Below are 25,010 nucleotides of genomic sequence, written 5' to 3' on the forward strand. Positions count from 1 at the left end.
AAAGATGAAGAAGGGGAAAAAAGTAAAATTATATTTATGTCGTTGTCTTTTTTATTTACAACACTAACATAACTACACTAGTGAAACGTGTATTACGCACGTCCCCAATAAATCATTAGATTTCTAGTTTTTGTCACCTAACTTACTTAAGTCGAACAGATTTTGTAATTTAGGGATTTAAATGTCTCATTTTGAAGTTTAAGAACCGAAGTGAAATTTTGCGTATGATTTGAGGGGAAAAAATGGAATTAATTCAAATTACTATGAAATTGATTAACATCACCAACATCAAATTACCTCACATCACCAGCGACAATAATATCGCCCGCTTAGTGGCGCTGGATCCAACTTCCAAGCAGCCATAACTTCAAATTACCCAGAGTCGGAATAATAGTTAGTCCCTGGTCACTATCACTGTTAGCCAGTCCATTGTACTCGAGCGCCGGCTTCTCCCAGCAGCCAGCAAAACTTCTGCAAAATGGTACAAAGAGCATGGAGAATCATCCCAAGGCCACTACTGGAGACCATCCTCAACAACCACGCCCAACATCACCGCGTGCCACAACCCCTCATTCTCCACGGTCCTCGTGGCGTTGGCAAAACCACCCTCATCCTTGAACGTACGAGAAAATATGCTCTCACTACCTTCAACTCTTATTTTTCATCACAGTTGGTATTTAATGGTTTTTTTTTGGGGAGCAGGTTTGCTGGATGATTGGAATACTGGACCTCATGTAACAGGGTATGTGGACTTTGCAGAGAATATTAAAGATCAGCACCCAAAGTATGGTTGTTCATTTCCATGGGCATCATGGTCAAATTGTCAGCCGCAGCCGGCTCTTTTGTCTCTCAGAAATCAGCTTGAAGAAAGCCTTGAGTCCATGGTTATAAGGGGTATAAAGCTGGGTAAAATTAGTTCGCATCAAATATTTACTACTATTAACAAATGGCATAATCCCACTACAGCAATTGAAAGGATTTGTGGGTTGAATGTCATTAATAGTTTAAGAATTAACTCAAAAAGGGACGTCGTGAAAAGGGATGATTCTGAGAGGAGTAAAAGGAAGGTATCTGCAGTTGCTGCTGCTAGTTCTTTGTCTAGTTTATTGAATTTGTGGGATAGGGCTGTTTTTCAGCTATCTGTTCGATTAAATGCCAAAGAGAGTTTTGGGGGGGATGTGAGTTTGATGGAGGATTCGTATTATAGGGAAGCAATGGCTGCATTGGAATTGGCTAAGGAGGTTATAAAAGTGCAGCAAGGGTGGAGAGCTAATGCTATTAAGCATTTAAATGAGACAGGTGGCTTTTCAAGGCCTTTAGCCCATTCAGCAACTGATTGGCCTTGTTTATTGCTTGAATTATTGTCTTCTGCTGCTGAAGTAGGTTACTTTCAGGTAACTTCCAAGTAGAATGCATTTCCTTATTTTCTGTTTTGCTTCTCCTGATCAGTTTCTTGAAAGAATTTGCCACGAAGAAAAGAAAATTGGGAATAGGAAATTGTAATAGAATGCTGTAGGTAGTGGATGGTATTCATGAATGTTAGCGAGTCTATGAAACTGCTAATTAGTTAATAGAAGATATTTAATGTTTGTGTTTTATATTTGAAATTTGAGAAGTTCAAAATGCTTGTAAGATGCGTCCACTATAATGGCTCTTATCCATTACCTTTTTTGTGGGAGTTATTTTATAGGTATTTTTTTTGTCAAAATTGGTAGTCATTCATTTTTCTTACTTGGTTTTATTTTATTAATTGTAGCCAAAGCTGGTGATAAACAACATTGATGTCCTAAAGAATGCAGTTTTGACAGATGATACTACTGTGAATGCATCCATGTATCATGACAGCTTTATATGGAGGACTATAGCTCTGTGTGTGAATGAGAGATGTCTTCCTGTGATTCTTGTGACGTCAGATAGGTAATAGTTTCAATCATTCCCCAACATTACTGGTTGAGAAGGGTGGCTATTTGTTTGTCCTGTGCATGCTTTCTACTCCTGTTGTTTTCCTAACTGAGTTGTCATTTCTATTTGCACATTGAGTTAGCAAGCCTGCACCTCATAGTCGCACATCAGGTTTTTGAGTTCCTTTTTATCATATGTTCAACGTTATAAGCTACAAATTCATTGCTTTTGTCAAGTGCAAGATTCTATGTCCTGATTCTTCATGACTTTATTTGGAGTTTGTCAAGAACAAGATATGCCTTGTCACAAGGTAAGTTTGCTTTTTTCCTGACCTAGGGAGTTATTGGTTTGAAAATTCATAAAGCCACTCGATGTCCAGGACTAATGCCAAGCCCACTTAGCCCTTCCTAGTTTGCGGGACGCTTATGTGCTGGGTCTGCTTTAGTCCCTTATGGACAACATGTGATACCAGCTTACTGTAGATTGTTAAAAGTTTTCTTTTCCCCTGCCGATAGATAGTTCAGTTATAATCTTACTTCTCTGGATGTCAGAGCACCAGAATTAGGAGATAACACAGGATTTCTGGATCATCAATTGCGGTCTTGGTCTGTACAACTACTAAAATGGCATCATCAAATTTTTTTCACTTAAAACTACAAGTCATCAAATATTCTTTATTTTACTTCAATTGTGCAGTTGATAACTTATAGGAGCAAACATACTAATTGTGCCAATTTAGTGATTTTTGAAGTGGAATGTTGATGACAGCAGATATGCATACCTTGATGTTTTCCTAGTCCTTTTACTCTATTTCATTATAACACTCTTAGAGTGCTGCCAGGTATAGTACAAGAAAAAGGAATGGCTACAAGACTAGAAAGTGAAAACTCAAATGCATTTAATAAATGTGTTCAGTTCCAACATGGATTTTGGACATTGATGGTTATAGAGTTAAGAAACAGTTTTTTAATAACTTTTTATTTAATAGAATTTAGAATATTTACCTTGGGGGGGGGGGGATGGGTTGGGTGGTTTGGGGGAGGGAGTCTAAGTGAGTGGTGCCGGGTTCGAGCCCTCCCGTTTACACTAAAAATTTTTTTAAAAAAAAATTAGAAATATTTACAACTTTTGATTGCTAATTTAACTTAAAGAGAGATTCGGAATTGTAAATCTGTTAGCTTTTCTTCTGTATGAAGTATGAACTTTTATAAGTAAATTTTTTATTAAAAGAAAGTAGTTGCATTTTTTTCACAACCCAAAGCTGAAAGAGTGTGACATCTAGTTATTCAAGAATGTGAAACTATACCCATGTTAGATTACCTATCATAGCAGGACAGGCTAAAATATAGGCTTGTTAAAGTAGGTCCACATCCCCCGAGAGGAAGTTAGTGATCATTCTGTTGTGAAGTTCTAGAATTTTCAATCTCACTGTTCAATTTGTTCTGTATTTAAGATACCATTATTTGACTCTGTTTTATTTAATTAACTGGTAGAATTTGATCAATTCAGTGGAATTTTTTGTAATTTGAGTAATTTCTTAAAGTTTTGTACATCTTATACTTCTTTTAGTGGTGATAGTCCCTTTGTAGTTATGAATATTGCATAATGCTGATTGTGTGGATTTTCAGAAATCCTGTAACTAAATAACTCTAGAGAAGATTAGAAGTTTTAAGATTGGTAGGAGAATCAGAAGTTAGAAGTAGAATTTGGTAGTGCTGCCAGCCCATCCCTTTTTCACATGTCATTAGCAGTGTGTGATTCACGAGTCCAACCCCTCAAAATCATCCGTTTCTTGCTTGATCAAAGAGTAGTATAGAAGCATAAAATTTTTCATAATTATATCTTAAACCTTTCCATCCAACATTTACATTCTTTTTGGAGAATTACGCTTCCTAAAAGTTTAGAAGTTTCATGTTTTGTGTGACAATAGCTTATTTACATGTCTAATTTGGAAAAAATGAAACCGTTTAAACTTTTTACAATTAGAAATAATTTGTTGACGGATAAATGAATTTGATTGAAATGGCAGTGATTTAGCTTCTGTGCTAGATCTTGCACATTCCTAAGCATTGCTTGACAGTTTCCCATTCTGCTTTATAGCCAGCAACAATAAGATTAAATTCTTGCGGATCCCTTTGATCAAGTACTAAAGTTAATAAAGGTCCAACTGTATCATTGCATGCTTAGACTAATCCCTGGGCAAATTTGACAGGTTCTTTGGTGGTTCATAGTCTGACAAATCTTCAATGCTCTTGCTTTACTTTTTGATGGTCTATTCAAGCTTCCATTTTCATAATTTGAGAAATCCTTGGTGTAAATGGACCTTTTTGTAATAATAGGCAAAAGGTGTCAACAGGCCCTAATGAAGCTTCCCAGCCTTTTTATGCCTAATGCTAACTTTCCCCTTTATTTGAATGAATCCAAATTTTAGCTACTTTTTCATACACAAAATTTCCTTTTCTCTTTTATATATTCTTCAATTGATTAATAAAACTAAGAACACGTGATATGTGCTTGCAGCTACTACTCTTACCAAGCTTTTATTGATTATGGATTTCCAGATATTTTCATCTCTCGTGAGGTAACAGGAACTCTCTTTGTGTGTACCTGCATGTGTATTTGATGGTCCTGAATATTGTTAGAATCTTTTTTCTTGTAAATATGTATGTATAAAAATGTCCATATCAATGAACAGACTGTTGGTAGTTATAGTTGGAAATCAGATGCAGTTCTTTGCAGTTTACCCAGTGATCGATCGTCTGTACTTAGGCTGTGAATTTTTCGAATATATTCTGAATATGATAGTTAAAGTGATTTGTGGTGTTCACCAATGATTATGAGTCTGGGTGATTGAGTTTATAAGAAAAATGCAGACATTTGGGTGGACTCCAGCAGAAGCCAATATGCACATGGTTGATGATTACTTTACTCAAGCTGAGGTATGATCGTGATGACTATTAGTATTTCTTCAACATGAGTTTTTAGTTGCTCTGACAATGTTGTGCACTTGTTGAAATTGCAGTGGAATTTAATTGTTGAGACCCTAGGGCCAAGTTCGCGGCACCTTTTTGAGGTTTATGCACTCAAGCTTAGTAACTATTACAATAAGTAAGTAGCAATAGTAATGCATGTAATATTGCATGTTTCATGATATGAAATCGGTGATATTGGATTCATGGATTTTGTGGAGCGTTTTCTATTTAATTGTTTACTTATTGTTTGTCAATATTCTACTTTTATTTGTATTAATCATTTGGTACTCTGTAGATATGTTAACAACACGGTAGTTCATAAGAAATAAATCCCTCAATCTAAATGAGATCTTGATGTACATCAATAAGCTATCACCTATCTAACTGAAACAGCTATATTGTAGGACAAAGTGTTAATTTTTTTCTCACATTAATTCTAAACACTATTCCTTGTGGGATGATTATGTTTCTTTCAGTCACAATGACTTCAAAACTGTTCCTATTTTAGTAGATCTAAAAACTCATGTAGAACTTGCAATAGTATTATGTACTTAATTTAGTTTGATATGTCTGACTTGAGCATATCTCTTTTTTACCCGGTCACCTTTCCATGGCAATATAGCATGTGTCAGACAGAAAAACAAATTATGGCATTTAATTATTTAGTATCAAATGAAAGTTCTTTTCCCTGGTTGATGCATGAGAGGCTGAAAGTAGACATTGGAGCTCCATATGAGTATGTTAGAAATGTTCACATTTTGATGTTTACCATAAACTTTGTTGGTTATCCAGTAAAAAGCCTCTCCCAGTGTATCTTCCCCCCCCCCCCCCCCCAGGCTCTCTCTCCCCCTGTTTAACAAGAGTATAGTTGTTTTATTTTTTTGTTAATTTTTCTGCTCATTTTCCTACTGTAGGGTCACGGATGAGAAAGGTAGCACCTTTGAAGACATTGTGGATGCATACTTGGCATATCTGCAAGTAAGTTCCTTGATTAGCTACTGCTTTGTATGGTATTTGAAGTTCTGCTACATAAAGCTGCTAGCAATTTGGAGCCAAGTTGCTTTGATGATTTTTCTGTACGTGTTTTGGAAATAAAACTAATTCCAAACATTGATAGCCTTATGCGCCTAAGTACACTTAATTTGAGTTGCTCAACATTGTTCTTTGTCCGTGCTTTTGCATTACCTCATTTCCTTTAGGAGTTAAGAGTAGACTGCTAGAGAAATGAACTTCTGACAAAATCTTAAAAGGAAAAGTCTTCTATGGAAATTATGTTAGGCATAAGAAAATTGATCACTATATATGTGGGTGGTTCCTCCTTATTGGTTAATCATGCTTGTTTAAACAAATGTGGTCATAGGAGAAGCAAATTGTTTTGATACAATGCAAGATTCTGAGAGACTAAGGATATCTTTTGAGTTGCCAACAGACATAGTGTAGTTTTGCTATGTAAGGACATTTCTTTTCTTGTTTGATTTTTGGGGATGATCTAGTCTACATAAATGTTTCTCCTCTTTCGTCCTTCTCTCCTCTCTGTTCCTTCCTGTAACACAACATCACATGCTGGATAAAGATTGAAAATTTGATCTATTATCAAATATTTTTTTATATGAAAAATAACAGGTGGCAAGCACAAATTCCTGCGTCTATGAGATGAAATCAAAGAAGAGGAAAATGTATTTGATTCTCAAAACCAGAATTTTTGTGGAAAGAATTAGCACTTTTAGTTATAACCATTATCTTGTCAAGTTCCTTAGTCCTCAATGATAGTTTAGTGAGTTCCATGCCTTTATTACCTTCCAATTTAGTAGAATGATTTCCTGCATTGGATTCACCCAAGTAATGTGACGGTGTAATGTAAGCATCAAACTTTTCAAAATGGGTTTGCACATTTAAACTTCTAGGGGACAACTTGAATCCTATACACTCCTAATAAGAGGTTTTAGTCTAATCTCTTTAACCCTAGGAAGGGGACCTTAGCTAAAACTAATGCCCAAGCCCGAAGTAGTAATTCAAATTTGCTACTGCAAGATAATTATGACTGTCCTAGTCAAATATACTTTAACTAAAGCTATTTCTGTTGAGTAGTCAATCCAATATGATTCAGGAACAAGAGGTAACATGAACAAGTGGCCTGTACCTCTCCACCTTATAAGGCCAATTTGGCTGTAAGAACATCAGATTTTCGGACTGGTCAGAACCATTGCTTCTAAGGAGTGATTTTTGAGTTTACTGTGTGTGGTCTTTATGTTATCATTTTATTCCTGTACTTGCAACACTCAATATTCAAATTTCAGCCTTACATCCTAAAGTTAAACTGAAGAATTGCTCCATATATCAGCATGGTCTTGCTTAACAAAATGAAGTTAAATTGCTGTCCTATTGAATCCAAATTAACAGAGAATTAATTGAAGTGTGTTACATTTGATGTTTGTGCCGTATGGCATCAAGATAATGTGATAATAAAGTTTTAATCTTTTGTGCTGATATTAATCGCTTCACAACTGTCACTTATTTGCAATCAGAACCCATGGCATTAGCTCTGTCATGTCTTTACAGCTCAGCTACATTATTTTTGTGGTGGTACAAATTATTCTTTAAGTTAATAATCCAATTCAACATGAACCTGCCATATCAGCTTTTACTTTGAATTTCTGTATTTCATTTGCATTACATCTGAGGGGACTATGCAGTTTGATGGTGTTGTTGAGTCTTGACTCGTGACCAAATGAACACGGTGAAGTGACAAAAAGAAAGATATCTCTATATAGACTTGAAAAATCTTCCTCTAATGAATTTGACTACCATTGGCTTTACATGAACAAGCAAAAAAGAAAGAATCTAAACAATAAGCATAAAAATTTTCAAGCCCTAGACAAGGAATTGCTTTTTCTGGATATTCTCGAAGCAAGAACTAGATTTTGTGATGATGATACTAAAAATGAATATTTTCCTAATATGTGTGATCCTTTCTTAAAAGGTGCATACTGCAGAAGAATAAAAAAAAAAATACGTTCAACTGCTATAACTGTGATAGACAATTTAAGAGAGACAATTTGGTATAAACCAAACTCATAATGAAAGTAACTCTCTCTTCTAAAACTAGGCGAAGAGTACCTGTGATACGCATGTTCGAGAACTTATCACCTGTTTGAACTTCAGTAATGTTGATTAAGTACATAGAGCTATCTATAATAAGGGCAAACCATTTATATAATTGGAAGTTCAAAAGACACAAATTCTCTTCTTATATTAGAAACTTGTGTTAGTGCACATCTTGCTAGCTTTCTATGTATAGGTGCTTTGATAATATATGTTCAACACAGCAACCTGCCTTATTATAAGGGAGAAGCCTGTCACAAGTAGAACTTACCTGAAGAACCACTAATGAAGCAAAACCTCAGATCAGAAAAGTAATTAGACAACAAAAAGTAGTATGTAAGATACATCTTCAGGAGATATTTTTGGTTAAATTGCCAATTATAAGTTTTGTATCCTTTCGACTTTCAAACACCTTCAACTTGTCATTTGCATAGTGGACATCCTGAATGCAGTCACTTGTGCAAAATGAAACATTCTGTGCTCAAATTTTTAGCAAAACAGAGATCATGCTAGGAGGACCAAGAAATCATAGTCCTCAAATCAATAGCAATGTAATGAAAGTGCACAAGTTTTGCAATTTTTATTTTCTGGTGCTAATTAGACCACCTCATGAAGCAATGAAATAATATTTCCTCCACAAGCACTAGAAACCAGAAAATCCTTGATGTAAATAAAGTTGACGTTAGTACACATATTTGTGCTGTAGATAACTTTTGATCTAAACTGTTCATTACATTCTTTCTTCTCCTTTAGTTAACTGTAGTTGATCCTGCGATGGAAAAAGCACTTCTTCACTTGCAAAAGTTTGCATTGGATGCACAAAGTGGAAAGGTTTCAAAAGACAGATTGCGGTTTGGTGCTCCCTGGAGACATCCTCCACATACAGACGATCCTTCCATATGCCACCAGTGGGCTAAGATTCAACTGCTGGACTTTGTTCAATCTCTAGTCAACACAGAATTTGGGGTACTCCTTTCATATTTCTCTTAACAACTTACAATTTTTTTTAACTGCCAGTTATTATGATATTGTTCTCATGATTCTTTTTTTTACTAAGTTTCTTGTCCCTTTTTCCATTTAACTAGTCAAGTTGAAAAACAAGAATGAGTGAATTTTTGCCATGAGGTTCTACAACTTGTATTCTCCACTTGACGGATTCCTTGATTCAATAATCAAAAGTATAGATACTTAAAGTGTAAGGAATTATATTTTCTTTATTCAAGTTGCATTAAGTTCAGAAACAAGCCAATTTTCACTTGTCTAAGCAGATTTTTCTTGAATGCGTGATGGCATGGTTTTTATTCTGATATGATGGTGAATTATGAATGCTGTTTCTAGCAGGGCATTGCTTTTGTTCAGAGAGTAATGTATTGAATCAGATAAATGCATCAGTTCTGTAAAGCATTTCCAAATGCAATAATAGAGATCAGAGTATGTTTTGACTAATTGTTTTATGAAATGATAAAAGAGTAAATAAACAAACTTTGTGGCCTTCAGTTAACCTATCAGGTACCAGTTACTAAATGTCTGTTTACCTTTTATATCCACATGTCCAGGTAATGTGTCTGAAGTGACATAAATGTAGGATGAATTTATGTTCTTTAGGAGCATGAGTGTTACCTCGAAAGAGCAATGAGAATTTTCTTGAGTAGAAGATGTAAAAAATCTGAAAGAGATGTAAAAGATGAGATCAGTTTTGTAGGTGTACTGCTAGGATAAAAAGCTGAAATCAAGGGTGAGACGAAGAATAAGCATTTTATCTCTAGAATACTTAGAAGAGAGTAAAATATGTAAAGTCACCCTGGGCGCCTCCCGGGAACTTGGTCATCATTTGACTCCATGTGTCATTCATTCTCACTAAATTTCTACCTGTAGTAGTTGACTTCCTTAGCCCCTATAAGTGTACTCTATTACAACTTTGTAGTGGAAGATTGTATGCAGCCATATGTTGTCTTTACTGTTAAGTAAACAAATGTTATCTTCCAATTTGGCTATTTGTTGACGTTCCAAAAAAGATAAATTTTTTGGACAATTGTGTAATTGCATGTGTTTGTAATTCAGAGTCAAAAAGTCAAACCCGAGAGTTACATGGCATGACTAAAGAATATAGTTGAACCTTCTCACTAAATGGCATGACTAAAGAACATAGTTGAACCTTCTCACTGAATGCATTTAGTTTTCTGACTCTGGTCTCTGGCTAACTATAAGATTTTTGGACTTGTACATAGCCATTGATCCCTGGATAAAGCCCAACTAGGATTCTCCCAAAGGTCTTTATTCAGTTGCATCAGAAATTGATGCAGAAGGTCCACCTTATATGCTGAAGTAAGCATATACAGACTTCTACCCTTTGAGCTTCTTAACTAGTATCCATTGATGCATCACTGGTACCGAAATTCAGCAAGAGAAACCTTGAATTCACCAATTTTGTTGCATGAATTGGTACTAGTAAAAAATCTGGATCAGTATGAGTAACCTGGTATGTTCCCAGTTTGCTATGACAAATGTTGTCTTCCAGTCTCAACAACATTGCCTTCCAATTTTGCTATGTGTTTTCCTCCCCTTAATAAATGTTTTGTTGGTCCTGAAATTTGTAAGCATTTGACTGAAGACGTTTGATGTGACATTTCCTTCATTAAATGTTTACCATGTACATATGCCAGTGGATTTCTTCCAAAAGCACACATTCATAGTGTGAAATTCATCGAAGACCATTGCCCTAGCTCAGAAGTTTTCTGTCTCATCTTTAGACTTTCCAACACTTTTGCTTTGCTGCCATGTACTGCAGGTTAACTATCTAGCTGACTGTAGTCTGGAGATCTTGGATGATCCTTCAGCTGTTGCCTTGCTAGAGGTACTTATTTGATGTTCAATCTTTTTTTTTTTTTGGGTAATGTTCATTTCTTCATAAATTTCTTCTTTGTGAAGAACGTGGGATTGCTTATTGGTATGTTCATTTTTTCATTACCAAAGAGCATTTGCCATGTTATCTTCCCTATTGATTTGTTCACCTATCTTGCTTCCATTCAACTATTTATCTAGGCCTCTTCAATTCAGAATTCATTAGGCATTTATTAATATTTGGAAATTAATTGGTAGTTGTGCTATTATAATTTTATCTATTGCAATATAACCCTCAATTTATATTCTCTCATTGTTTGACGGTATATCTCAAATTTGAAGCTGATTAAATTGATTAGTCAAAGGATTTAGGCAGCTACAAAAATATGGTCTCGTCTCTTTCTCTCTCTCTCTCAGTTTACAGGTTTATTTTCTTTCCTAGGTTGGTTTGCTTTATGCCCAACGTGACCCTTCATTCATTCGCCCCATAACACGTGGTATCCAGAGATGCCTTGTGAGATGGTAAGAGGTGGTTGTGTCTCTTGCAACAACTTTTGAAGCAGCAAGAAAGCATTTCATACCTTACTAGTAATTTGCAGGCTTGTTCAGCAGCGGCTACAAATGAATTTTAAGGAATCTGTTGAGTACCTTTGGCAAAGAAGTGTAAGGGGGCGCAGTTATCGCCATTTGATGTTGCAAATACGGTAAAACATGGATATGACAGGTACTTGTTATCTTCTGTTAATAAAGGTATACTTTGTACATTTCTATGCGCTTTGACCTATGTTTATGAATTGCATAGGCCTGATTATGTGGTTAACCATAGATTTATAGTCGTCATTCTTAGTGGCCAAAGCTAGCACTTCTCTATTTCTTGGTGAGGCAAAAAGCAAAAATAATAACTCAAGACAATTTGTCAAGTCCCAGGTTAGTCCCTGAAGTTTCTTTTTTAAACTTCCCAGGCCCTGTTCAGCTATGTTAACACAGACTGTTCTCCCAATCCCAGAGCACCTGTTTCAACATGACACAACTCAGGTGCCGGATAAATGTCTGAAACGGTCAGACTCCATTGGGTGCATTAATAATGTTTGAGGCTTATGGCTGCATCAACTGCTATTCACCACTGTTGTTGACGTTGGAGGGGAAGAATTAATCTACAGTTTGTTGAGATTGGAAGAGGATGGAGGACCGATTGGAACTAAAAGTGATGTGCCAGCATGGATTCTACTATTAAATCTGTCTACTGATGGGAATATGGCATCTGTGGTGATGAAATTGATTGCACGATGCCTCACTAGGGGATTTTGGAGGGTTCAATTCATGTAATCAATGAGATCATCAATGAGACATGATGGGATGCTACACGGAAAGAGGGGAAGATGAAGATTTTATTTTATTTTATTTTTTGTTTTGGGGGGGGGGGGGGGAAGATGCAGAGGATAATTTCAAATTGAGGAAGAATATTAATAGCTCAACCTCAGAGTAGCAGTTGGACTTGATGTACTAGATGGAGCAATCCATGGAGAAGAGTACAAGGTTTTGCAGAGTAGCCTGCTGGTGAATCATTGGATACGCTAAATACATACATTTTTCTTTCTAGTTGCCATTGGATTATTATCAGAATCCTTGTCAATTCTAGGTTACTAGCGGAATTCCCATCTCATCCTGTAGAAGAATTTATCCAATGGCATATGAGAAAGATCTTCCAGGTATAGCTGCCTCTTGCAGGTGCAAGTGAATATTTGTAGAAATACAGATATGAGGCCGAAAAGGCAAATGATTGTAGAAATTGCAGAGGGCTTTCCAAGTGGGCATCATGTTACTGTACTTGAAGACCGGCAAGAAATATCGCCAATCACATTAACGGCACTGGACCACGAACAATTCAACAATAAGAACCAAATAATCTAACAATCATAGGCATGGTCTAAGATTTTGACGGATGAGGTTCCCCTCGAAATAGACAAAAACTAGTAAACTACCATACAATGCTTTGAATGGTGTTACCAAATAAAATCCCCATCATGCGGACGGACGATTGAGCCTTGAAAAAAGGCGGAAAATGAAAGCATGAAATTTAGAGAGAAGTTAATTTTGACCAGTAACTATGCTAAAGTAAAGAAAACTGTCAAAAAATTAGGGATTAATAACAATTTATCTTCATGCCGTGTACCTCAGTTCTCAATTTATGTTGTAGTAAAGCAAAATGTAAAAAATTTAGAGATTAATTACAACTTATCTTGACGGCCTGCCACTATATATGAGTTGTTGGTCATTTGAGTTGTTGGCCATCATCATAGTCCATAAGATTTGGTGGAATTGGAGGTCAAGGATTCAGCCGTCTGGACCTATCACCATTTGCCACTATATGTGGCCTGTCACTTTAAATGTCTTTCCAAACGGGTGTATAGTGCACTGTTTGGGCGGGTAGGTGATTCAATCCCCTCCGATTTCTTCTTGGACCTATTCAAGCCTCCCCCCTTCCCTAGTATAGATAAGTTTAGGTTTATCGTGTCGAAAAAAATTACAATTTATCCTCTTGGCATATACCTCATTTCTCAATTTATGTTGCTATTTTTTTTCTTCTCTCTTTTCTCTTTTTAAATTAGCTTTTTTGGAAATTCTTATTTTTGAGAAAATTAGTTTTCTTTTCTGAAGTTTGTGTTTGCCCAAAAAAAAAATCAAATATTAATTGAATTATCTTCTTTTACTTTTCTACATATAGTGATTCTAAATTAATTTGTATCTCTTCTATTTGTAATAATCCATCCTAAATAAGTTTTAGAATTTCCATTTTCTAACTGTGTGTGTGTGTATTCTTTATATTTAGTTCTTTATAATTAGTAAATTAGAAGCAATTATATTCTAATTAATTTCATCCATTTTTCAATCTAAAAAATCAATGGGAAAATTAATTCTATATGTTTATAATAAGACAATAAAATAAATGACTATTTTTTACAATCACATTCGCATGCCAATTATTTGGACTTCTTTTTGTTATTTTTTTTAATGACAAGCCCTGTACGCGCGACGCCAGGGGGAGGAGGAGGAGGACGCGACCCCAAACTTTTATTTAGAACAAAAAGCAAGCTACAACTGATTTCCTACATCCTACGTCCTTAGCCAGTGAAAAAAATCATTTACGCGAAGGACATGATATATGTTCATCGTGTTTGGATTGACGGCGAATCTATATAATGGTATCAGTGTCCGGGAAGCCATCAGTCGTCGCATACAAATTGTAGTGTGATTTGTTAGCTACAACTATACGTAACGTTTGAACAAAGTTTGAGCGATAAAGAGAAGTAAAGGAAGCAGCGAAAGTTTGCAATGTCATTCATTTGCGTTTAAGCAATGTGTTATCCTTCAATTTTGTCAAATTACCTCTATATATAAAGTTTGAGTAACATTGTTTGTGATAAGTCAATACATTTATTGGATTAATTAATCAAATAATTGTAGCTGAACGGTGTGGTTTTTACCCTTTGCTCCAAAAGGTAAAAGTCCTTTATTATCTTTAAATGTTACAATTAATTTGAACCCACATAACTGTTTGAATACTAGAAATGTTTTAAAAAAAAAAAAAGGGAAAATCGCCAAAACAATCCCTCATGTTTGAGTTTTGTACTTTTTTAGTCTCTTACTTTTAAAATGATATATTTTGTGTCCTTATATTTTAAATTTTGTAACTTTTTAGTAACTTACTTTTAAAATGATCAGTTTGGAGCACATATAAAAATACACCATTTTATCCCAAAAGGCTGTTTTTATCTCATTTTCACCTAAAATAACTAAAAAAATATGTGGAGAGACTATTTTTGTGGTTTTCCCAAAAAACAATTTTTTAGATATACTACATATGAGATTTGAAATAGTTGAAAAATGTACAAAATTAGCATGATTAGAGGTTATTTCAAAAAAAAAAAGTTCAAAAATATGCTTGTACGAGGCAGAATATTTTATCAGATAAGTCACATGGTAAAGGAGGGGAAATAATATTTGTACGAACATCTAGTAACCATTGCATACTTTATTTTTCAAACACAGTTTGATTCATGGGATGACACGGATGTGATTACTAATTCCATGTCATTGTATGTTTGATTGCTTTTTAATGCATGGGATTGTACTTCCTACCTAGCCAAATTACCCTCTCATATGGGGGATAAAATAATCTTTTGAAGAAAGTGGCATGAGCCATCTAGGGATGAATGGGAGTGAAATAACTATATTTAGACTTATTTACCCCTACTAAAATAATAATGCAATATTGTACCAATTATATAACCTTACTCTCTCACTATAATATTGGATTAATTTGTCCTTATTAATAACAAAACAAAATTTTAGACTATTTGGCTACTACTAATAACATAACTAAGTTTTGGACTAATTTGCCAATATTAATAACGTAACTAAAGTCCGTACTAATTTGCCCCTGTTAATAACATAACTAGATCTTTTATTAATATGCTCCTGTTCATAATATGGCTGCGTATTGGACTAATTTGCCACTATTAAAAGAAAAATTAAAATTTGAATTAATTGGGCCATAGTAGTTAGTTATGTGACACTTCATAAAAAAGTTGGGTATATTAGACTACACCTGTATATATACGCACACACTCTCAAGTCCAGTGTTATTTGAGCTCGGCTCATTAAATCACAAATTTTGGGCCGGGCTTTATGTGCTATTTGAATGGGCAAAACTTGGGCTTAAATGTGGACTTGAATAAATTATGAGTTTTAGTTTGAGTTTTCTTTGGCTTGGTCTTGTCAAAACAGGGATTGATTTATTTATTCATATAAATGTGTAAGTTATGTATGTGTATAGCTTAATCAATACCTATACGCTATAACAACGTATAATTTATAGCTAACTATTAAATACATTTTTAGTTATTAATTGTGAGCTCGGTCCAAACCCATGCTAGATTTGGAATCCTAATTAATATATTTTTGCAACCCATGCATGAGTCTCATAGTTGTTAGCCCATGTCCAAAACCGAGAGCTCCTATCTTTTTATGAGTCAAGTTTAGGTCTATTTATAGGTCTCATAAAGAGGATATTTTTATCTATGAATTAGTTAGAGAAAATAGTTCAAAACGTCTCTTACATTTTACAAGATGACTTTTTTCGTCCCTTACTTTTAAAAGTATAATTTTACGTCCCTTACAAATTCACATTGACCAAATTTAGTCTCTACCTAGGTTTTTCGACTAGTTTTTGGCCGAAATCCACCACGTGAGTTGCATGTGATCATTTTTTAAGGGCAAAATTATCAAATCAAATTTTTACATAATTTGATTCATAGTCCCTCATATTTCACAAAATAAAATTTTTGTCCCTAACATTTTACAAAATGAATTGTTTCGTCCCTCACATTTATCAAAATGAATTTTTTGTCCTTAAAATATGATCACGTGCAAAGCACGTGGTGAATTCCGACAAAAAACTAGTCGAAAACCTAAGTAGGGACCAAATTTGATTAATGCGAATTTGTAAAGGACGTAAAATTACATTTTTAAAAGTAAGGGACGAAAAAAGTTATTTTGCAAAATGTGAGGGACGTTTTGAACGATTTTTCCAATTGGTAATTCCACCTCATTTGATCTTCAATCAAACATAGCATTTTTTGTGATGTGATGTATGTGAGATAAAAAGATAATTGGAAAAATAAAAAGGTGTGTTGAAAATTGTAATGATGATATAAACAAATAAATTTTGACAAATAATCCTCTATCCAAACAAATAATCTCATTTGATTTCCAACAAAACATAGGACCTCACTTTTTCTTAAGACAACTGATTTAATCCAAAACTAACTAAACACTAGATAACAACGAGATTACTAATTCTAGAATTACTCAAACTAGAATGAGTTGTTCAAAGATGATTAATTCTGTCTCATCCAATCAGTGAAACAAACACACTCCTTGGACTTTAAGTCACCAACCAATTGGGCTTTTTTTCAAAAAAAAAAAAAAAAAAAATCGGAGCTAATAACATATTTTTTGCCAGTGCATAAGAGTACAAGACAGATTTTTCCACTAGCATGCTGATGAAATGTAATCTTTTACTTTGCAATGGATTTTCTTGAAAACGTGTTTGAGGAAGACGAAATTCAAATCATCAGTACAAAGAGTCCAACAAGATCACGCGTACTCAATCATTGAGCGTTGCATACCCTATCTCATGATTCATGAGTCATAAGCCAGTTCATACCAACAAAATAAACTGAAGCTTATGCAATCAAAGCTTTTGGTTTGAAGGGAAAATATTACAAATTTGAAAGTTAATGCTTGATTGGTGGCTGCTGCTGCTTTATTCATTTTCAAATACCTTAAATCATTTTCCATTTTTCCTTTTTTTTTTTTATAAACAAATAAATTTAGTAAGTGCATGAAGAGAGAAGGTATAATCCACTAAGCCCACAATATATTCTAAATACACCCTTGGCTTTTCTTTATTCTGTTTGCAATATACTCCTAGATGTTCTTTCCTCTGCTTGATTTCCCATAAAAAAGAAAGTACACCAAGTCAGCCCAAAAAGAAATTATACTCCGGATTAATAGATTAGATTTTAAAAATATTTGTCGGCTATATGGTCACCAGTTATTACGTAAAGTACACAAAGTCAACCCAAAACTTGAGACATGGTCACGAGAGAAAATAATTTTTTAAACGTTTTTTTAGGTAAAAACCCCCGAAAACGTTATTGATGATTTTAATGTTTACATCATTTCTTGCTGCAGAAAAAAAAAAAACTGATACGATAAACTTTTCTATAATGAACAATTTTTATTAGAGTATCACATATTCTAACAGTTCCTTTATTTGAATGTGTGTCAAAAAAGTTCATATGCACTGAATCAGCCTAAATCTTGACACCTTTTGGCTTTTTATGTCAGCTGTAGCAAACAAACAATCAAAAGCAATAAAAAATGGATCCCAGCCAATTATTGAGACTTTTATTTCTTGAAAAGGAGCCAACATGACAACTTTGATTCCCATTCTTCAACGACCTTCGCTCTCTTTTCTTCTTCTCTTGAGGAATTCAATTTCTCCCTTTAAATAGTACAAACATCATAGGCAGTCTCTCTTCCTCCTCCGCCTTCTTCCATTCTATTTCCCTTGTTTGAAACCATTTTCCATAGTCTCATATTGCCTATATGCAGCAAACGTAATCATCCACTCTAGATCAGAAGGATTCATCTCCTCTCAAGAAACACAAGGAGGATTTTTCAATCATCAACACGAAATCTGCACCAAGGTATTAATATATTCAATTTGTTGATCTCTTAACGATAATGTCTTCGCGTTAAATACAATCATAAGTTGGTGCCTTTCTGTCTTCTCTATTTTCACCCTACATTTGAATTCTCTCATTAATTTCAATTTTAATTCTCTCAAACATTCCCAGTTTTTTGTCGTCTCCAAAATACATAGTGCCAATGTGAAATCAAACTCTTCAACTAGGAATAGGGAAAAAGTGCAAAATCATCTCAAAGACACAAAAGTAGGACGAATGGACGGTCAATATAGGCCCAACAGACTGTGGAAGACTATGATGCAAAGGCTAAGAATCAAAATGATGGCCTGTTGTGGATCCTCAATCAATCTAAGGGTCTCTGACAGTACAGTTTGTGAAGAAGAAGCAGCCCAGGCCCATGAGTCACACGAAACGGAGGAGGAGCTACAGCCCATGATGGCTACTGTGGGCCATAACATACAGGCCAGGGGTATAAGTTTGGCCACTTTATTAGCTGCCGAGCGTCAATTGCGTAAAGTGGGTCCCAGAAAACATAAGAAGCCGTTGATGCGATTATTCGAAGAAGTTGACGGCGTGGATTCAAAGAAGGGCAAGTGGTATAGAGGAGGGAATGATAACTTGTGCTGCGTGTGCATGGTGAGGAATAGAGGTGCAGCTTTTATTCCCTGCGGGCACACCTACTGTAGAGAGTGCTCGAGAGCGCTGTGGCTCAAACGTGTGCCGTGTCCACTTTGCAACCATCCGATCAATCAAATCCTTGATATCTTCTAAATCATTCTCTTTTTTTTTTTTTAGTTATTTTTTTATAATATAAGCAGTAGGTTTTGACTTTGGAATTTCTTACTTAAATTCTCTCTACCGTATCGTTTAACCTATCCTTCCCCTTCTAAATCAAACTCTTAACTGTTATTTAGTCATGGGTGGCTTTTTTTTTTTTATAAGTTGGAAGAGTGATACTTTCTATCTTTTTTTTTTTTTTTCTATCTTGTATTACCTTAGGCCCTTTTCCTTGCTTTTCCTTTTTTTTTTTTTTCCTTTTGGAAACAGTTTCTTGCGAGTCATGTAGACGGACGGTGTATTGAAGACCTTGGCAATTAAAAAAAAAAAAAAACACCAGTAAATAAGTTGCAAAAATCTGCCAATGGATAATGGTTCGTGTTTCTAGTAGCCACTAAGCATACGTTACATGCAATAGGACGTAGGTTTTTTTTTTTTTTTTTTCTCTTTTTGGCAGGCACAACAGTACCTAGGTCACTTGTGGAAAAATGTATAAAAGATCATTACTCCATGAGCTCTCTATAATTATCATAATTTTCTAGTTCACACCTTCAGTCAGTTAGTAGTTAATACAGTATAACTCAAATCAGGTTCGTGGACATGTAAATTTTCATAGATCCATCTTTGAAAGAACCAAACGTGATAATGTTCATCATCAAACGTGAGCAAGAATCAAGAGAATAAAAAGAATCCAGATAAGAGCTCAGCACACACACACACGCATGTGTGTGTAAACTCTTATTGTAATTAATTATTTTCTCTGTTGGAGCGGCATGCTTAATTGAACAGAATTAATGGGTCGATAGGTACTTGAGTTTTAACCCTTTTTGCATCTAACTATCTTCCAATCCATTTTACTTATAATTTCTTTATCTCTTTTAACAATTTCTATATCATTTAATAAATTTAAATTATTATTTTGTATCATATATGGTACCTTTGTTTAGTGCAAATTTAATTATTGCATTGGTGAATTTGTTAACTTTGATAGAAATAATTAATGATTCATGTAGAAATAGATTGGTATATTTTTGTTTTGTCTTGAATTGAACTGAATATAATTACGTGTATAACCATTTGAGAAAGTTTAATTACATGAAGACTAAAATGGCAGTTATATGTTTGAAATATAATAAATTTCTGATGTAAACTGGAATAATGAATAAAAACATTACTCGTGATTCATAAGTAATCATAATAAAAATAATTCCGTGCTAATATACGGACTAAATACTAGTATATGATAATACAATTTATGTGGCACAAATCTGCTGTAGTGAAGGTATTTGCATTACATTTTTTTACGGTAATAAAGAGCTCTTTATTTTTGTTTCTTTCAGTTTTGCTTAAACAAGATTCTAGAGTAACAGAATACAAAGCAAGGTACAAGTTTTGGAAGCCTTGATATCAACTTTGGATAGATTAATGAACGAATTTGGGTGTAAGAAACAAGTTTCATCAAGTTATTTGAACCTATTGGAGGTTTTCTAACTGAAAAAAAAAACACTCTTGTTGATAAAATGGTTGGTTATAACACCATCATCTAATTAACAAGAAAGTAAGAATGACTTATACTAATATGAGATGTCTATTCGGTCCTACATCACATATTTGCACCAGAAAATTTGCTTATTTTTTTCCCTTAAGAAAAGAATGTGTGATATTTTTGCTGTCTAAAATTGTTCATGTAGGATTAGCCACCTGTGTTATCTAACCAAAAGAGAATTGATTAGCACAAAAACTTTTGACAAGGACGACTTTCACCTTTGCTATAACTTCCACTTCAATGCGGAAGACATATTAAGATCTTTAACTAATTTTTTCTCTCTTTAAGAACCCAAAATTCATCCGTTACATTGGTGATAGTGCAGATCTTGCAGCTAAGTCTACTAAACCAACTACTTTGATGTCCCATCAACATAAGCAATAAGACTTGGGACCTCCAAAAAAAAAAAAAAAGAGCTAATTCTTAAATCATGATGTACTTGAGAGGGGTAATAAATCATCAATGTGAAACTAGATGAATGGATATCTCGATCTTTGATAAGCTCTCATTGAATTGGGTGATTGTGCCTTTTTCAATGGATATCTCGAGATTTGGTAAGCTCTCGTTGAAGTGGATAGTTGCATCTTTTTTAATGGATTTCTCGTAAACTCTCTAAGTAAAAGGACTTCTCTAATTTTGGTAAGCTTTCACTAAAATAAGTGGTTGTGCCTTCTTCAATAAATTTCTCGAGTTTTGGGAAGCTCCCATTAAAATAGGTGGTTATGCCTTTATGCCTCTTTCAATGGATTTCTCAAACTTTGGTAAGTTCTCATTGAAGCTAATGAGAGGACTTCTCAAGCCATGCTAAGGCTCCCATGAAAATTTGTGATTGCATCTTCTTCAACTTCTTGGTTATACTTCTTCAACTTCTTAAGTCTTGGAAGACTCTCATTGAAGCTTGATAGATAGATTTCTTAAGGTTTGGGAAGCTCTCAACTTCTCAACTTCTCATTGAAGCTTGATAGATAGACTTCTCGAGACTTGGGAGGCTTTCATTCAAGCAATGAAAGGAGTTCTCAAACCATGCTAAAACTTTCAAAGAAGTTTGTGGTTGCACCTTCTTCAAGTTAAGCATAGTTATAGTAGAGTCTTTTCCAATGCAATGGGCTAGAAATGCCCAACTTATCAATTTATCCTATAAACTACTAAAAGAAAAAACAAACCTAAGGCGTGAATATCAATAATTATGATTTTACATATGGACAATTCCTCCCCAAGGGGTTGTGGGTTTTTTTCTACCAGTTGGAGATCCTTCTACAATGATTAGCTGATGTTTCAAAATTTAATGTTTGGTTCATTAGAAGACACTCATAATTGTTGTTATAATTGAAATGGAGAGGGATTTTTAAAAGTTGATAGATAAGCCACCCTTATTGCCACTCTCGTTCAAGTAATGGATTCTAGCTATATTCATTTTAAAGGTATCAAAATGGGTGATTCGAACAAGTGTGGGCAGTCATAATGGTTAATGGGTAATGGAAATAATTGAGTTAATCCATTTATACTCATTTAAATAAATAGATATAAATGGGTACCTATTTATACTCATTTAATAAATGAGTATGGATATATCCAATTATCCATTTATGAGTCACTTAAGATTCTATTTATTTTTTTTCTATTTTTTGCATGTTGTTTGACAAGAAATAATAATATTTTATTCTTATTAGATTGATAAGAAATTTAAATTTATTTGCTTAACACTCACTAAAAGTTGAGTTTAAATATATAATCATTTTTAATGAGTATAAATAGGTGAGTCGAATCAACCCATTATCCGTCAATTAAATGAATTTAATTGGGTATCACGCATCAAAATTAATGAATGGATTTGGGCGGATTATTGGTGGGTGGATTTGGATGAGTCAACATAATTGGTTTGTGATTGACACTTCTACGTAAGATTTAGATCAAAATTGAACTCTAGGAAGAGAACAAGCCTCTTTTGTTCTCACAATCGCAACTATATGCCATCGATTCAATTACTAGACTTTGAAATCAAAACAAAATAAAAATTCATCAATTTCACAATAAATATCAGAGTGTAGACAAAGAAAATTTATTTAATTTATTTAGTCAAGATTTATTTAAATTAAATTGATCTTGATTAAATTAAGTTAAATGATAAAAGTTCATTATGTTTTGAACTTGCAAATTGGGCCAGTATTATATGGGCTATTAAATCAAATTAAATTTGTAATGCCCATTTAAGTTGAAGTGAATTAATTGATTTATTAATTCACAATGGACTATTTGGGTTGACCCATTATTTAAGCCCAAGTTAAATGGATTTCTTGAGTAACAAGTGATCCAAAATGCAGGAAGATTCTGAGGGTTTTCTTGAAGACTTAGCCTACATATTTTGGCTATAAATAAAGGTCTTTCCTCAAGGCAAAGACACGAGAAAAATCCTTAACTTTCGGAGAAACTCTGGCAAACTTTTTCAAGAGCTTTCCTTCTCAAATCCAAGTCCAAATCAAGTCAAACAAATCCTCCGGCTATCGGTGTTGAAGACTTGAAATTCTAAGTGTTTGACGCCGTCATCAAATCAATCGTTTTCTACGCCAAAATCGTAGGAAACACCCTTTCGATTGGAGAACAAGTCTTTTCGGCCCTTCAATTGAAGCTATTCGAAGAAAAGAATCGGGGGATTAATTTCTTTGATTCAAGAACTTTTAGAGATTGTAACCCGCTTATTATTTGATTTAATCAATTTGATATTTGTGCAAGTTTTCTTGTCTTTTATTTTAGGCAACAAAATTTGTGCTTACACAGAGTATTTATAATCATTGAAAGAAAATACAAATGTAAAGATTAGATCAAATGATTAAAATGCAGAGAAAGGAGAAATTCAGAGAAGCTCCTAGATTTGAGCAATTGACAATAAAAAAAATTGATAAATATTGATTAAGAAAAGTCAAAAAATGATAAAACCTAATTGGATGACTATACTAAATGAGTATAATGTGTTAATGCCATTACAAGCCTGATCGGTTAAGCTTCTTTAATTAAGCAATAGTACCGGCAGCAATACAACGAAATTAAGATGACCGAATTCTTTCTGCATCCATTGCTTAATCCTGCACATTATGTAAAATAAAGTACAATCAAAAGACATGATACACATGACTAGCACCTTCTCCTAAGTTAACACACGAGAGAAAAAAAAGAATAGATAGGCAACAATGGTAAAACAAGTCCACCTGGTATATACTTAACAAATATAGAGTATGTAGCCAACTTATCCATGCGTTTAGGGGTATAAACAAGTCTAATCAAACCAAATACCCAATTGTTCAATTTGTCTTATTATTTTAATGAACTTGAGATTGTATTCAAACTTGCCTTGTTTATTTTTGAGCTAATCTCAAATGAATTTTTATTGTGTCGAACTTGAGTAGTTTGAACGTTTTCGCTATAAATTCAAGTTCTATGCTAATCAAGCCAAGTTCTAGTCAAGCTTAGAAGTTTGCCGAATATGAAATGCTATTCAACCTTGGTTTGAATAGTTCATGAACCAAGCTCAACAACCTTAAGGATGTAATCGAATCAAGCTCTTCGCGAGTAGCTCGGTCAAAAGCTTGACTCGCACTTGGTTTTGATCGAGTGCAAGTCAAGCTCGAGTAGCTCATTAATAATTCAAGCCGAGTTCGAATATTGATTTGTCAAGGTCAGTGGCTCGTTGAGCCTTATCGAGTACAAATTAATTAATTAAAAATGATATATTTATTATTACAATTTTACTCTTTTAGGTTTGGGACTTGTCTAAATTATCAAAATGTTGGCTATAACTTTAAAATATTTATAGGTCATATAGTAATTTCGCAAGGAAAAAAATAATTTGAGAGGTAAAAAAAAATTGGCTTTTCCTAATTCCTCTTTCCTCCTCAATCGACCCCTAATTTCTTCCAAGTACTACTGAGCTACTCTCCTCCTCCTTGTCTGAACTTCCGAGAGTCTGGGTTTTCGATGAGATTAGAAGCTCGATTTTTGCTTGCTACCACTCATCTGTACGAGTGCATCTTACCACACGGTCCATACCGGTACAAATGCATCAATCTAGTGGCCATTGCTATTGTTGTATTTGTTGAGAGGGTTGACTTCATTTCTTTCCATCTGCTATCAACCATTGCTACATTTTCTCTCTTCAGCTTTAGTCGTCAACTGGAAAAAGGTATTGAGCTAATTATTTGCTATCATTTGCATCTCTTCAAACATTTTCTGAAAATTTCTTCAACTCTAAGTTCTAAAATTGGGGCTTTTATTTCATTATTTGTAGAGGCTGAAAATGGGGGTTTGAATCATTTGACAGCTCAACGGAAATGGAAAAAAACATGAGCCACGTGACACTTCGATAACTAGTTCGGCATCCATCGCAAGAACAGGACTAGTAGGTAAGTCGTAATTCTCTATTTCTCTATAGTTATGCAGCTTAATGTTTTAGTTATGCCACAAGTTTGATATCCAGCTTTGGGTGTAGTTAGGTGATTCAAGTCTATCATTTCTAAATTTCTCTTTGTTTAGTCATTCAATTTTGTTTTAATGTGTGCCTTCAATTGAAAGAATATTTAAATGTCTTGGTGGTAGGAGTTG

At 34.3% G+C, this 25,010-nt stretch overlaps 1 protein-coding gene and 1 long non-coding RNA gene across 11 annotated transcripts; both read left to right on the plus strand.

The window, feature by feature from the left end:
* The first annotated feature begins 295 nt into the window (after positions 1-295).
* LOC113688880 (uncharacterized) lies at positions 296-12,187 on the plus strand. 10 transcript variants are annotated; one of them, XR_011815073.1, is made up of 13 exons: positions 296-620; positions 703-1,394; positions 1,757-1,917; positions 4,423-4,483; positions 4,776-4,841; positions 4,925-5,010; positions 5,789-5,852; positions 8,730-8,942; positions 10,765-10,830; positions 11,260-11,339; positions 11,417-11,541; positions 11,620-11,744; positions 11,824-12,187. XR_011815073.1 is itself a non-coding variant. In XM_072050785.1 (12 exons), exons 1-11 carry the CDS (start codon positions 479-481, stop codon positions 11,523-11,525), a joined length of 1,740 nt encoding a protein of 579 aa, XP_071906886.1. In that variant the 5' UTR covers positions 296-478; the 3' UTR covers positions 11,526-11,541; positions 11,620-12,187. The 10 variants fall into 10 exon arrangements, 6 of the variants coding, with proteins under 6 accessions (XP_071906886.1, XP_027062494.1, XP_071906887.1 ...); XR_011815072.1 differs by having other exon boundaries at positions 11,644-11,744; XR_011815074.1 differs by having other exon boundaries at positions 11,652-11,744.
* A 5,599-nt stretch (positions 12,188-17,786) lies between these two features.
* On the plus strand, positions 17,787-18,866 carry LOC113688797 (uncharacterized). The gene is made up of 2 exons (XR_011814824.1): positions 17,787-18,094; positions 18,245-18,866. It is a non-coding gene; the product is annotated as an uncharacterized lncRNA (long non-coding RNA).
* Positions 18,867-25,010: the final 6,144 nt, after the last annotated feature.

The sequence above is a fragment of the Coffea arabica genome, chromosome 5c (assembly GCF_036785885.1).
Source record: "Coffea arabica cultivar ET-39 chromosome 5c, Coffea Arabica ET-39 HiFi, whole genome shotgun sequence".
Taxonomy (NCBI): domain Eukaryota; kingdom Viridiplantae; phylum Streptophyta; class Magnoliopsida; order Gentianales; family Rubiaceae; genus Coffea; species Coffea arabica.